We start from the raw sequence: 16,274 nt of genomic DNA on the forward strand, positions 1-16,274 counted from the left end.
GAAATTATATAATAGCAAAAAGAGCAGTGAAAAATATTATTGTGGATAATCAGGCGTAGTTGTGTAGAGGGGAAATTGAAACATTGATTTGGAAAAATTGTTTAGATTGCTGGCAGAGACAATGGGATGAAAGTAGTAAGGGCAGACATTTTTATAGTACAAGGAAATCTGTACGGGAGATAGTGTCATGTAATGGGAACAGAAGGGAGGAGGTTATGTTGTATAGGATGAGATTAGGGTATACAGGATTGAATTCATCTTTGAAATTGATAGGGAAACATGGTACTGGAATGTGTAATGGCTGTATGGTAGAGGAAACGGTTTAAATCTATTATTTTGTGAAATGTATGACGTAGAAAGAGAGAGGTTATTTGACAGAGTCAGAGAGGTTGGACGGGAATGGGGAGTGGGTGGTATTTTGGGTGGGGGTGATGGGAGTAGTGAGGTTTGTAGGGAATTATTTATTTAGGGTTATTTCATCTTAAATGTAATGGCAAAATGTAGATTTCTGCCTAAATAGACATACCCAAAAATAACTGCTATTCATGTGTAATTACATGATTCTGATATGCAAAAACTTGGTATATTTGGAAAGAAGACATCTGGGAGATTATGAGGAAATTATCAGAAGATAGATATGAGTTACATAGTTCAGAATAAACAAGATCAAGCACACACAAAATAACCGTTTTTTTGTTGTTATTTTCTTTATTTTGAAAGTCGTCTTTCATTGACAAGCTATAAGTTAATTATTGATGACTAGAGCTGGAAACACATCAGACAGCTTCCACAACATGTGAACAATATCTGTAAAAAAAATCAGATTGATAGACCTAACAACTAGAAATGGGCAGATGTTTTAGTAAGTGGTGTGAGGTGTGGTCACGGGACGTTTCCAAGTGTCTAAACCTAAACCTCTCCAAAGTGGCATATGTCTGTAAATAAGATCATTCCAGTGCTATTACATATTTGTAATCCCTAAATGCTATTTGTTCAGTATAAAAACAAAATTTCTACCATATCAACCTCACTCAAACATTGTGGTGGTGTTATGGGGTATCCAGGGTACATTCAAGTGTCCTTTCAACCTATCCAAAGTGTCTGAATGTGGTAATTGCACTGATTTTGCACACTGGATGTGCCTCTTGCTTTGTCCCACCCAGGTCAACTGCATGTCGCTGGAAAGCTTATCTCATTGGCTACCAGACTGTCAAGGTGCCATAGTAGCCAATCCCCTGTGTAATGAATGTCTACAGCGCGTAAGCAGGCAACATCATATTCTTGATGCGCAAAGATATAGTCACTCGGTGGACATTCGATGTTGCCATTAAGTCATACATTATCAGATAACATTGGCAATAGGCAAGATTTGTTCCTACCAACATAAGGATTAATTTGATATCACCATGTAGCTATAGCTCAAACACAGACCAAATTGAAGCTTACCTTGTTAGATGTAATCCCATGTAGCTCAGTTGGTAGAGCATGGCGCTTGCAACGCCAGGGTTGTGGGTTCGATTCCCACGGGGGACCAGTATGAAAATGTATGCACTCACTAACTGTAAGTTGTTCTGGATAAGAGTGTCTACTAAATTACGTAAATGTAATGTTTGGTGAACACATTGTGTAAAATAAACATTTTGACTCTCGGGGCTGGTGATCAATAACGGTAGGTCACAGGCAGACAAATAAGAAATCCTCATGATCTGTGGAGTCCCGGCTTTTGGTGTGTATCAACGTATTCCGTGTTTATTTTGTTTATGCTTCACAACACTAACCGGAATGTAGGTAGCAGCCACCTTGAAATGAGGTCATCTGCTCGGCCTGCCCTTATAAAGTCGTATGCCCATATATGGTAGTACGTCACACCGAAGATTTGAAGGCCCCGATCAATAGCCAAGATACTCAGCTTTCCGCAGACACCCTGCTTTAGCAGATAGAGGCTACCGTTCTCATACCAGACTGAATTAAATAAAATGAATCAAATAGGGTCCCCAAATATTTAAGAGTACAGTGCCTTTGGAAAGTATTCAGCCCCCTTGAATTTTTCCACATTTTGTTACATTACAGCCTTATTCTTAAATTGATTTAAAAAATTAACGATTATTCTCAGCAATCTAGACATAATACCCCATAATGACAAAGCGAAAACAGGTTTTTAGACATTTTTGCTGATTTATAAAAAAACATAAAAACAAAAATACCTTATTTACATAAGTATTCAGACCCTTTGCTATGAGACTCGAAATTGAGCTCAGGTGCATCCTGTTTCCATTGATCATCCTTGAGATGTTTCTACAACTTGATTGGAGTCCACCTGTGGTAAATTCAATTGATTGGACATGATTTGGAAAGGCACACACCTGTCTATATAAGGTCCCACAGTTGACAGTGCATGTCAGAGCAAAAACCAAGCCATTAGGTTGAAGGAATTGTCCGTAGAGTGTCAAGACAGGATTGTGTCAAGGCACATATCTGGGGAAGGGTACCAAAAAATGTCTGCGGCATAGAAGATCCCAAAGGACATAGTGGCCTCCATCATTCTTAAATGGAAGAAGTTTGGAACCACCAAGACTCTTCCAAGAGCTGGCCACCCGGCCAAACTGAGCAATCGGGGGAGAAAAGCCTTGGTCAGGGAGGTGACCAAGAACCCAATGGTCACTCTGACAGTGCGCTAGAGTTCCTCTGTGGAGATGGGAGAACCTTCCAGAAGGACAACCATCTCTGTAGCACTCCACCAATCAGGCATTTATGGTAGACTGGTCAGACGGAAGCCACTCCTCAGTAAAATACACATGACAGCCCGCTTTGAGTTTGCCAAAAGGCACCTAAAGACACTCAGACCATGAGAAACAAGATTCTCTGGTCTGATAATAATGACGCCGGAGGAGATGGCTGCTGTTTTACGGGCTCCTAACCAATTGTGCTATTATGTGTTTTTTTTTGCCTTATTTGTAACTTATTTTGTATATAATGTTTCTGCCACCGTCTCTGATGAACGAAAATAGCTTCTGGATATCAGGACAGCGATTACACATCTAGTACTGGACAACGTTTTTTCTTTAACGAGTTGGGCGCGAAGGATTTACTTCAGACACCCGACAAAGCCCAAATCCCCATCATTCGCAGGAGAAAGAGATGGAGATATTGGGGACGTTTGTCGGGGTGCCTTGTAAGGATCCGGCGGCGAGTGGGTAATTTTCCTTTACCATCAGTCCTATTAGCCAACGTAAAATCATTGGATAACTAAATAGACGAGCTACGATCACGAATATCCTACCAACGGGACATTAAAAACTGTAATATCTTATGTTTCACCGAGTCGTGGCTGAACGACGACATGGATAACTTACAGCTGGCGGGGTTTACGCTGCATCGGCAAGATAGAACAGCTGTCTCCATTAAGACAAGGGGTGCCGGTCTGTGTATATTTGTAAACAACAGGTGGTGCACGAAATCTAATATTAAGGAAGTCTCTAGGTTTTGCTCGCCTGAGGTAGAGTATCTCACGATAAGCTGTAGACCACACTATTTAGCAAAAGAGTTTTCATCCATATTTCTCGTAGCTGTCTATTTACCACCACAAACCGATGCTGGCACCAAGACTGCACTCAATTAGCTGTATAAGGCCGTAAGCAAACAGGAAAATGCTCATCCAGAGGCGGGGCTCCTAGTGGATGTGGACTTTAATGCAGCAAAACTTAAATCTGTTTTACCTAATTTCTACCAGCATGTTAAATGTGCAACTAGAGGAAAAAAAACTCTAGACCACATTTACTCCACACACAGAGATGCGTACAAAGCTCTCCCTCGCCCTCCATTTGGCAAAACTGACCATAATTATATCCTCCTGATTCCTGCTTACAAGCAAAAACTAAAGCAGGAAGCACCAGTGACTCGGTCAATAAAGAAGTGGTCAGATGACGCAGATGCTAAGCTACAGGACTGTTTTGCTAGCACAGACTGGAATATGTTCTGGGATTCTTCCGATGGCATTGAGGAGTACACCACATCAGTCACTGGTTTCATCAATAAGTGCATCGATGACGTCGTCCCCACAGTGACCGTACGTACAGTGGGGAAAAAAAGTATTTAGTCAGCCACCAATTGTGCAAGTTCTCCCACTTAAAAAGATGAGAGGCCTGTAATTTTCATCATAGGTACACGTCAACTATGACAGACAAAATGAGGGGGAAAAATCCTGAAAATCACATTGTAGGATTTTTAATGAATTTATTTGCAAATTATGGTGGAAAATAAGTATTTGGTCAATAACAAAAGTTTCTCAATACTTTGTTATATACCCTTTGTTGGCAATGACACAGGTCAAACGTTTTCTGTAAGTCTTCACAAGGTTTTCACACACTGTTGCTGGTATTTTGGCCCATTCCTCCATGCAGATCTCCTCTAGAGCAGTGATGTTTTGGGGCTGTCGCTGGGCAACATGGACTTTCAACTCCCTCCAAAGATTTTCTATGGGGTTGAGATCTAGAGACTGGCTAGGCCACTCCAGGACCTTGAAATGCTTCTTACGAAGCCACTCCTTCGTTGCACGGGCAGTGTGTTTGGGATCATTGTCATGCTGAAATACCCAGCCACGTTTCATCTTCAATGCCCTTGCTGATGGAAGGAGGTTTTCACTCAAAATCTCACGATACATGGCCCCATTCATTCTTTCCTTTACACGGATCAGTCGTCCTGGTCCCTTTGCAGAAAAACAGCCCCAAAACATGATGTTTCCACCCCCATGCTTCACAGTAGGTATGGTGTTCTTTGGATGCAACTCAGCATTCTTTGTCCTCCAAACACGACGAGTTGAGTTTTTACCAAAAAGTTCTATTTTGGTTTCATCTGACCATATGACATTCTCCCAATCCTCTTCTGGATCATCCAAATGCACTCTAGCAAACTTCAGACGGGCCTGGACATGTACAGGCTTAAGCAGGGGGACACGTCTGGCACTGCAGGATTTGAGTCCCTGGCGGCGTAGTGTGTTACTGATGGTAGGCTTTGTTACATTGGTCCCAGCTCTCTGCAGGTCATTCACTAGGTCCCCCCTTGTGGTTCTGGGATTTTTGCTCACCGTTCTTGTGATCATTTTGACCCCACGGGATGAGATCTTGCGTGGAGCCCCAGATCGAGGGAGATTATCAGTGGTCTTGTATGTCTTCCATTTCCTAATAATTGCTCCCACAGTTGATTTCTTCAAACCAAGCTGCTTACCTATTGCAGATTCAGTCTTCCCAGCCTGGTGCAGGTCTACAATTTTGTTTCTGGTGTCCTTTGACAGCTCTTTGGTCTTGGCCATAGTGGAGTTTGGAGTGTGACTGTTTGAGGTTGTGGACAGGTGTCTTTTATACTGATAACAAGTTCAAACAGGTGCCATTAATACAGGTAACGAGTGGAGGACAGAGGAGCCTCTTAAAGAAGAAGTTACAGGTCTGTGAGAGCCAGAAATCTTGCTTGTTTGTAGGTGACCAAATACTTATTTTCCACCATAATTTGCAAATAAATTCATAAAAAATCGTACAATGTGATTTTCTGGAGAAAAAAAATCTAAATTTGTCTGTCATAGTTGACGTGTACCTATGATGAAAATTACAGTCCTCTCTCATCTTTTTAAGTGGGAGAACTTGCACAATTGGTGGCTGACAAAATACTTTTTTCCCCACTGTACATACCCCAACCAGAAGCCATGGATTACAGGCAACATCCGCATTAAGCTAAAGGGTAGAGCTGCCGCATTCAAGGATAGGGACTCTAACCCGGACGCTTATAAGAAATCCCGCTATGCCCTCAGACAAACTACCAAACAGGCAAAGTGTCAAAACAAGACTAAGATTGAATCGTACTACACCGGCTCTGACGCTCGTCGGATGTGGCAGGGCCTGCAAACTATTACAGTCTACAAAGGGAAGCACAGCCACGAGCTGCCCAGTGACACGAGCCTACCAGACGAGCTAAATTACTTCTATGCTTGCTTCGAGGCAAGCAACACTGAAGCATGCATGAGAGCATCAGCTGTTCCGGACGACTGTGATCACGCTCTCCGTAGCCTATGTGAGTAAGACCTTTAAACAGGTCAACATTCACAAGGCCGCAGGGCCAGACGGATTACCAGGACGTGTACTCCGAGCATGCACTGACCAACTGGCAAGTGTCTTCACTGACATTTTCAACCTGTCCCTGACTGAGTCTGTAATACAAACATGTTTCAAGCAGACCACCATAGTCCCTGTGCCCAAGAACATAAGGTATCATGCCTAAATGCCTACCGACACATAGCACTCACGTCTGTAGCGATGAAGTGCTTTTAAAGGTTGGTCATGGCTCACATCAACACCATTATCCTATAAACCCTAGACCTACTCCAATTTGCCTACCGCCCCAACAGATCCACAGATGATGCAATCTATATTGCACTCCACACTGCCCTTTCCCACCTGGACAAAAGGAACATCTATGTGAGAATGCTATTCATTGACTACAGCTCAGCACTCAACACCATAGTGCCCTCAAAGCTCATCACTAAGCTAAGGACCCGGGGACTAAACACCTCCCTCTGCAACTGGTTCCTGGACTTCCTGACAGGCCGCCCCCGGGTGGTAAGGGTAGATAACAACACATCTGCCACACTGATCCTCAACACGGGTGCCCCTCAGGGGTGCGTGCTCAGTCCCTTCCTGTACTCCCTGTTCACCCATGACTGCATGGCCAGGCATGACTCCAACACCATCATTAAGTTTTCCGACGACACAAAAGTGGTAGGCCTGATCACCGACAACTATGAGACACCCTATAGGGAGGAGGTCAGAGACCTGGCAGTGTGGTGACAGGATAACAACCTCTCCCTCAACGTGATCAAGACAAAGGAGATGATTGTGGACTACAGGAAAAGGAGGACCGAGCACGCCCCCATTCTCATCGAGTGTAGTGGAGCAGGTTGAGAGCTTCCTTGGTGTCCACATCACCAAGAAACTATCATGGTCCAAACACACCGAGACAGTCGTGAAGAGGACAAAATAAATCAAATTCCCCCTCAGGAGACTGAAAAAATGTGGCATGGGTCCTCAGATCCTCAAAACGTTCTATAGCTGCACCATCAAGAGCATCCTGACTGGTTGCATCACTGCCTGGTAGGGCAACTGCTCGGCCTCCGACCGCAAGGCACTACACAGGGTAGTACGTACGGCCCAGTATATCACTGGGGCCAAGCTTACTGCCATCCAGGACCTCTGTACCAGGCGGTGTCAGAGGAAGGCCCTAAAAATTGTCAAAGACTCCAGCCACTCTAGTCATAGACTGTTCTCTCTGCTACCGTACGGCAAGCGGTACCGGAGCACCAAGCCTAGGTCAAAAAGGCTTCTTAACAGCTTCTACCCCCAAGACATAAGACTCCTGAACAGCTAATCAAATGACTACCCAGACTATTTGCATTGTCCCTCTTTTATGCTGCTGCTGCTCTCTGTTTATTATTTATGCATCATCACTTTAACTCTACCTACATGTACATATTACTTCAATTACCTCGACTAACCTATGCCCCCACACATTGACTCCGGGTTTGGCCGGTGTAGGCCGTCCTTGTAAATAAGAATTTGTTCTTAACTGACTTGCCTAGTTAAACAAAGGTCAAATTAATTTAAAAAATTGTTGGTTTAGGGCTTGTAAGTAAGCATTTCCCTGTAAGGTCTACACCTGTTGTATTCGGCACATGTGACAAATAACATTTGATTTGGTTTGATTAAACCAAGATTGAACTCTTTAGCCTGAATGCCAAGCATCACGTCTGGAGGAAACCTGGCACCATCCCTACGGTGAATCATGGTGGTGGCAGCATCATGCTGTGGGGATGTTTTTTAGCGACAGGGACTGGGAGACTAGTCAGGATCGAGGGAAAGATGAACAGAGCAAAGTACAGAGAGATCCTTGATGAAAACCTGCTCCAGAGCTCTCAGGACCTCAGACTGGGGCGAAGGTTCACTTTCCAACAGGATAATGACCCTAAGCACACAGCCAAGACAACGCAGGAGTGGCTTCGGGACAAGTCTCTGAATGTCCTTGAGTGGCCCAACCAGAGCCCGGACTTAAACCTGATCGAACATGTCTGGAGAGACCTGAAAATAGCTGTTCAGCAACGCTCCCCATCCAACCTGACAGAGCTTGAGAGGATCTGCAGAGAAGAATGGGAGAAACTCCCCAAATACAGGTGTGCCAAGCTTGTAGTGTCATACCCAAGAAGAATCAAGGCTGTAATCGCTGCCAAAGGTGCTTCAACAAAGTATCTCAAGGATGATCAATGTAAACTGGATGCACCTGAGCTCAACTTCGAGTCTCATAGCAAAGGGTCTGAATAATTATGTAAATGTAATATTTCAGTTTTTTATTTTAAATAAATTATCAAAAATTTCAAAAAAACTGTTTTTGCTTTGTCATTATGGGAACTTTTGTGTAGATTGATTAAGTAAAAAAACAATTTAATCAATTTTAGAATAAGGCTGTAAACTAACAGAATGTGGAAAAAGTCAAGGGGTCTGAATACTTTCCGAAGGCATAGGTCGCGACCGGCCTCACACTCCAGTACAGTAGGTGGCGGTGTATGCACCTGTCAGTTGGTTGCGATTCGCCAATAAAACTTAAAGAAGAAGAAGAAGATCACTGTTAGAGAGAGATACGGTGCTGATTGTACAGAGATTGTGACAGCCGGTTAAATGGCGTCATTTGAGGCAAGAACAAGATGTATGTCAGGAGAAGTGCAGTATTATCTTAAGGAGATGTATACTTGGAATACGGAGGAGGAATGGAGTGAAAAAGAGAGGCAGAGGATGTCTAAGAGAGAGAGGGGGGAAGAGGGTGAGCTTGAGTTGGTTAAAAATGGTGGCAAAAAAGGGAGATAGTTTGTTAAAGAAGAATGGTAGAAAGTGTCAGCAGAGTGAGCTGAAGACAGAAGGAGAAATGGAAGTGAATGAGGGCGAAGTATCGGCGGTGGTAGGTGTGGTGAAGTTCTCGGAGCCCGAGGTTTGCACCGAGGGTCAGGATGAAGATGAGTCTGTGACAGTAGAAGTGAAGTTTTTGGAGAAAGTGGACCCTTGCCTTTTGGCTGATCCGTTTGTGGTTTCAGGGTGAGTGAAAACAGTTAGGTGCTGTGGAATCGGTGAGGGTAACCAGAAGTGGTCTTGTGATAATTGTTTGTGTTTCTGCTGGTCAGAGGGAGCAGGCGCTCTGCGTTAAACGAATGGGGACAAGAGATTTGAATTATTTTGCTCTCAAGAAAAGGGCGCCATTGAAAGGAGTGATTACTGGGGTACCAGTAAATGTAAAAGTTGACCAACTGAAGGGGTGGCATGAGTGGTGAAACAGAAGAGTCGTTGTCTGTTCTTTTGTGTTTTGATGTTGAGTCTATGCCCGACAAAGTGATGTTAGAATATATAAGTTTTCCTGTATGAGCTTTTGTGCCGAATACATTACGTTGTTACAGGTGTCATGCTTATGGGCATGTGGCAGCAGTGTGTAGGAGGGAGGTTCCTAGGTGTGAGAAGTGTGCAGAAGGGCATGAGACAAAGGAATGTGTAGCATTGGGGAAAGTAGTGGTATGTGTTAATTGTGGGGGTGCCCATGGGGCTGGGGATCAGAAATGTCCGGTGCGAGAGAGGCAGGTTGAGGTTTCCAGGATTAGAGTAGCGCAGAAGTTGTCATATGCTGAGGCAATGAAGGAAGTAGAGGAATATGGGTAAATGGGGAGGGATCCTGAGAGGAGTGGTGTGAGTAGTAGATCTGTACCAGTACAGAGGGATAGGCCAAACAAGTGATATATGTTTAAGTAATTTGGGATTTTTTGCATTTATAGCAATGGTTATCAACTGTACTGCAGGGATGAAAGTAAGTCGCAGAAAATTGAGGTTGTGGTGGCAGCTGCAGTGAGGTATTTAGGTGTGCGAGACTTGACATCAGAAGAGTTACAGGTGTGTCCCATTCTTTCAGGTTGTTGGCCTGAGGTAGGACTAAATAGATTTAAATAGTGGAGTAGGGGGGTGTTATGTTTTTGTGAGTGTAGCATATTTGTTTATTTATTTGTTTTTTCAAGCAAAGTAAAAGGGAGTTGTATTCCAGTGAAGTAGGTGGCGGTAATGCAACATTTATTGGATGCCAACCGCCGTTAAATCTCATCAAAGAAGAAAAGAGAGCTACGTTGGTCTCTTCAGATTCTGACCACGCCCAGTGCTGAATGCGGAAGTCACCAGTTGCTGCTGTTTTTGTGGATGAAGGTAGATAAAGAACAAAACTAAGGCTATTATTCATTTTATTTTTGTTGGCTACTGTAGTTATGCCTTTTATTGTCGATTTTAAACAAAGATGTTTTGTGGCATCTAGGGTTCTATTATTATTCTCCATCGGGGCATTTTTGCTTACTAACTGAACAACAGATGTAGCTGACATTTGCTAGCTAGCTACCTTCTAACGTACCTTACTACCGGTATCATAGTTGTTGATTACTTTATGCATATTTTCTCCTTTGTTTTCTAATACTGTTTTTAAACATTTATGATCCATCATTGGTTATGATGTAGATCAACTACACTAAGTATACCAAACAAAGGCACTTAAATCTTTTGTCTTGCTCATTCACCTTCTGAATGGCACACATACACAATCCATTTCTTAATTGTCTCAAAGCTTAAAAATCATTCTTTAACCTCTCCTCCCCTCCATCTACACTGATTGAAGTGGATTTAACAAGTGACATCGATAAGGGATCATAGCTTTCACCTGGTCAGTCTATGTCATGGAAAGAGCAGGTGTTCTTAATGTTTTGTATACTCAGTGTATGTATAGATTTTTGGTTGGCTGTGATTGAAATGTTGACTAGCTGCAATAGCATTTACCTCGCCACCTGTTCACCCCTCCCCCCCACTCTTGTTCTACAGGTTTCCTTGATGTGAACTGAAGATAGTACTGCTCTCCAACATGTCACATACCCAAGCACACAGTTACACACTGATTACAAAGTGTGCGTGCACTGTCATCACACTACTCTTTGCCTCTGGACATGCAGAAGAGATCACTAAAGGTGGAACACAGAACCGTTCACTGGTATCCGTGCACCGCCTTGCCAGTTTACCTACTCTCCGGGATATTGTAGTGAAAGAGGGAGCCAGCACGCTGATTGAGTGCAATGTCACTGGAAAGCTAGACGATATTCAGTGGTACAATTCCAAAGGGCACATTCTGGATGAGGAAGAGGGAGGTAATACATACAGCCAACTCTATCAACTTCTAGTTACCTGAAACCTTTACAACGTCTGATGAATTGCTTTACACTGTATTATTAAAAGCACTTTAAACTTTTGATTTCTTTCCGAAAGGTGGGAAATGGCTGATTCAGGACAAGGGCGTTTTAAATATCACAACGGTCAGTTTTGAAGACCGAGGCCGGTACACCTGCATAGCCTCCAGCTCGTCAGGGACCTCCAACTACACCATCACCTTACGGGTGGCCTACACCCACAGCGGCCTGGGCCTGTACTACGTCATCGTGTGCCTCATAGCCTTCACCATCACCATGGTCCTCAATGTCACTCGCCTCTGCATGGTCAGCAGTCACCTGAAGAAGACTGAGAATGCCATCAATGAGTTCTTCTGCACCGAGGGAGCCGAGAAGCTCCAGAAGGCCTACGAGATCGCCAAGCGCATCCCCATCATCACCTCAGCCAAGACAATGGAGTGGGCCAAGGTCACCCAGCTCAAGACAATAGAGTTTGCCCGCCACATGGAGGAGCTGGCCCGCAGTGTGCCACTGCCCCAGACCATCCTCAGCTGCAGGGCCTTTGTGGAGGAGATTATGGAGACAGTGCACCCCTCGGTGGGGGCGACAAGCCTCCAGAAGGCTATAGAGCCAGCCAACACAGAGGGGAGAGGTAAAACCTGTGTGGTCCAGATGTCAGCGGAGCAGCAGGGCCCAGCAGCATACGGCAGAGAGGATGTTGATGGTGCCATTGAAAACATTGAGGTGTCCATCCACCCTATGTCCAAGTGTGAGGATGAGAAGGGTGCTGAAGGGGATGAGGTGTCTGTACCCATGCTGGGGCCGGGCTCCCGCGGGAGTGTGGCTTATGAAAGTAACATTTAGGTGTGCCAGTCTGGTCTTTACAACTAATATTTTCCAGTTAGATGAGAGGTCAAAACCATAGGGCTGCTCAGATGGCAACCACAGATGGTGGGAGTTGAGAGGTATTTTGTGTCTGGTATGCTACTGCCTCTATTTCATAGAGAAAATACACTGGATGAAACCTAAAGATGTTTCAGAGATGAGATAAGCCTTGTGGTTACTTCCCTACCTGATCGCAGTGGTATTTGGTAGCAGTGGTGGGAGGTGATGAGGGGATTGTGATCGATTTTTACATCTTTGTTTACTTCACCACTTGCCTCAGTTTAAAGGAAGATTTGGTTGTTTGCTTGTGTGGTTGTATCTTAACAAATGAGAAAAAAGAAGAAACTCGCACACTGCTCTTGCTGGTATCACTGGTCTTTATTAAGCTTTACGTATCGGCCTTCAAAAAGCTCTGACGAAGGCCTTAAGGCCGATACGTAAAGCTTATTAAAGAGCAGTGATACTAGCAAGAGCAGTGTGCGGGTTTCTTCTTTTTTCTCATCTTATTCAACTGTTACCATGCACCTGCAACGGAGATGGCTCAGATGTGCGAGTGCCTTTTTGAATTTTGTATCTTAACAAATAACATGTTGTAATCTCGGTTTAAAATCACTTGGAATATGGGTTGCACAAGGCAATCTAGCAAATGAAGTAGAATTTGACTTGGGGTAATTCTGCTATCTTTCCAGTTGGTGGGGGTGTTGCACAACTTTTACAGAGCCAACTGTTTGGTCTTTGAGGTGGGACAAAAACAATACTACTTTGTAAGTTTAAAGGTCATATTGGATAACTATAGGGCCAGTTGATACTAAGGTTAAAGAAACATCTCATTATTTCTGTTGAGTCACACCTAATGGCATGTGCTCTACATACATGATTCCTACTTGCCTACCTGTAAAATGGGTTTGTATTCTAGCAATGACTATACATTCTTAAAATAAAATTTGAATACAATTCAGGTTAAATGGCAGTCAGACTGTAACTTACTTTGCTTCAGTGAGGTAAACAGTAATCACTATGGGGACAAACTAGTACAGGGACAGACACCACAGTGTGATGCTCTTCCTACCTCTTCTTTCTTCGGTGTGTGTTTGAGGGCCGATTCATTGAATTTTACCAAAGATGGGTAATACACTAATGCTAATGACTTAATTCCTTCATCAGCCTCAAGTATAGAATAAATCTCAAGTATAGAACAAATTATGAGTTGGCTGAATGAATAGTGCTTCTCTGACATTCTTATCTTACTGAAGGACTTTGAACAAATGCACTTCAACAGCGGAAGATTAGCTCAATTTCTCACTGCTGTTGGTCCAAAGGTGTGTGCTTGTGTGTGTGGGGGTGTGTGATAGTGTGTGGAGGTGTGTGTTTGCGTGTTTACTTGCAGTGATTCATTGGCCCAGTCCAAAATAATTGATTATCGTATAGCTCAGGACTGCCGCATTGCCTTGAATTGCTCTCAGTGAAGGAGACTTGAATAGTTAGATGACATTTGACGGGCTCAGTATTCAGTTGTGAGATTGAAGTAGACAAGGTCTTATGAACTAAAATCTACAGCATGTAACTGAAATGTTTTAAAATGTTTTTTAAGTTTTTTTACTGGTTTACCTTGGCTTTATGAACACACAGCATTCCAAAGTTCATCGTTTTCAATATCCCTTGGAAATACTTTACAGTACTGTCTGTTTCATATCAATAATTTGGCTAAACTGGTTTTAGTTTAGTTCAAATGAAATTTGAAATGAAAAATCATTGTCATGTTCCTCAGATACAACGCCAGTGCCAAACATTGTTTACATGTGAGTTTATGAATATCTGCTTTAAAATTATGTTTTCTTGGACTATAGTGTCTTTGGTGCGTTGGTACTTTGGGCCTTCCTCAGGGTGAAAACATTGGGTGCCAACTCATTATAACCTGCTTTTTAATGTTTGGAATTGTAGACCTTGAAGTCTTACTTGTAGAGCTCACAAATGAAGTGTTTCAAAATAATAAAACAATTTCTGAGATTATTTACTTTCTTTGCAAATCACAGAAACTTCTGAGTAAAGATTAGCTGCCTACGAAGCATCATTGTAATGAACCCCAGCGGTACTTTACCCATGTGTTATTTATTCAGGCACAGAACAATGCAATAATATATAATCTAGTGATTATTCTGTGTACAGGTGGCAGGAATGGAATGAAAATCCTCTGACTTCAGCAGATGAAATGGATAAGAATCTCATATGTTGATATTAACTGCTTAAGTTTTGAGAAAGAGACATGAGTAGAAAAAGCCCTGAAGCAATTTCTTTCCTCCCAATGAACTCTGACATCTGAGCCTTGAACAGCTTCACCAAAACCTTTAAAACTGTTTGGCCTGGACTATTCCAGCTGTCAATCCATTTGAAACAGTCGGTTTTGTGTGTGGTGACTGACCTCACAGCCATTTCTAAAACATTATGCACTTTGCCTACACTACTTTCTGTCTGAAAATTGCTACCAATTCTCCGGATTATATGAGCTATGAACATCAGACAGCATGAAACTGAAATTAACCAAAAAAATGTAAATTGAATCCTGCCATGACTTTTAAAAAACTCTATTTTTTCCCTGCGATGGCTTTTATCTAACTCTTATCTGGAATATACTGTATTTGCAGAAATGGGTCACGATAAAGAGCAGCGTATTAGCACACGACTGAACCAGCCTAATAGAAGCATTATAGTCATATGTACCAGCCAAGAGATAAGACACAACTTGTTATCACACCGGCCTTGTAACTCAGAGTAAGACTAATAGAATGGAAGCCAATCCAGTATTCCAGTAGTTCTCCTCTGTATGGAACCAGAGGGTTGAGTTCCTCACACAATATCTGAAAAACAAAGCAAAATTGGATTTTGTCATCTTAGAGTTTTATCCTGCCTTTGTTCTGTGTGTAAGACAGAGGCAATTAGCAATGATACAATTATGTATTGTTTATTATAGGCTTACTGTTCACAATGTAGGCTACATTGTAAATTTTTTGTACATTGTACTTGAACATTTTTACATTTATTTAGGCTATTTGCCCTTTGTCCAACTGTTGATAGATAAGGGGTCTTATAAATAATATACTTAATATACATAAATAACCATTTGATTGATTATGTCAGCTATCACACCCCAGCCGTCTGGTTGGTTGACTGTACACCCCACCCACCCAGCTGTCTGGTTGGTCAACTAACTAAGCGGCTGGGGTGCATTCGTGCTTCCTTACAGATAACGTTAGCAAGCTACATCATTGAGAATTTATGTGACACAAATATATTTAGGCTGCTTTAATCAAAACACAGAGACCGTCTAGACATGCAAATTACCTGAAAGGTTTCTCGGCTCATCCTAAAATGAGCGAAAAAGGCAAAGTCGTTGTACCGAGGGACGACTTCCTCCTCCACATAACCCTTGAATCTCTTCCAATCGGCTGCTCACTTTTTATTTTCGATACACACATTAAAATCGGTAGTCACTCTGTGACATTAGTACCAGGATCTAAAAAGTCATAGATTATTGCAGAAGTTGCAGCTAAAATCAACATTTTACATGGTTTATCCATCGTTTTACCAGAAAGAGAAGCTAAAACTAATGGAATGGAATGTTCGTGTTAAAAGAAGATCAAAAAAATCTGTTGAAAAGAAACATAATTCGCTGCGAGCGTTCGCAAACGGAAGCCTTGTTGAACGCACCTCTGGTATGGTCACTGTGTTGATTTACTGTATTCAACATAGGGCATCATTTCTCCATGTCAATAGTAACTGCATACAAGAAAACAACAGGGCATAGTAACTAAGCAACCATATTCATCAAACTATCAAAGACATGCTTACAATCTTGTTGGTTGTAGTATAATTTTAATTTTAATTAAGTTACAGTGAGGGGAAAAAAGTATTTGATCCCCTGCTGATTTTGTACGTTTGCCCACTGACAAAGAAATGATCAGTCTATAATTTTAATGGTAGGTTTATTTGAACAGTGAGAGACAGAATAACAACAAAGAAATCCAGAAAAACGCATGTCAAAAATGTTATACATTTATTTGCATTTTTAATGAGGGAAATAAGTATTTGACCCCCTCTCAATCAGAAAGATTTCTGGCTCCCAGGTGTC

The 16,274-nt window shown here is 42.5% G+C and overlaps 1 protein-coding gene across 1 annotated transcript; it reads left to right on the top strand.

The window, feature by feature from the left end:
• Positions 1-10,217: 10,217 nt before the first annotated feature.
• Positions 10,218-14,155, top strand: LOC311135533 (microfibrillar-associated protein 3-like). Its single transcript, XM_084169541.1, has 3 exons — positions 10,218-10,265; positions 10,926-11,245; positions 11,364-14,155. Exons 2-3 carry the CDS (start codon positions 10,966-10,968, stop codon positions 12,125-12,127), a joined length of 1,044 nt encoding a protein of 347 aa, XP_084025667.1. The 5' UTR covers positions 10,218-10,265; positions 10,926-10,965; the 3' UTR covers positions 12,128-14,155.
• The last annotated feature ends 2,119 nt before the right edge of the window (positions 14,156-16,274 follow it).

The sequence above is a fragment of the Coregonus lavaretus genome (genome assembly GCF_964263955.1).
Source record: "Coregonus lavaretus genome assembly, chromosome: 10".
NCBI lineage: Eukaryota > Metazoa > Chordata > Actinopteri > Salmoniformes > Salmonidae > Coregonus > Coregonus lavaretus.

Coding starts and splice junctions, on each gene's coding strand:
- LOC311135533 (XM_084169541.1), top strand. CDS start 10,966: ATGTCACATACCCAAGCACACAGTTACACACTGATTACAAAGTGTGCG. Junction 11,246..11,363: donor TCTGGATGAGGAAGAGGGAG/GTAATACATACA, acceptor TCTTTCCGAAAG/GTGGGAAATGGCTGATTCAG.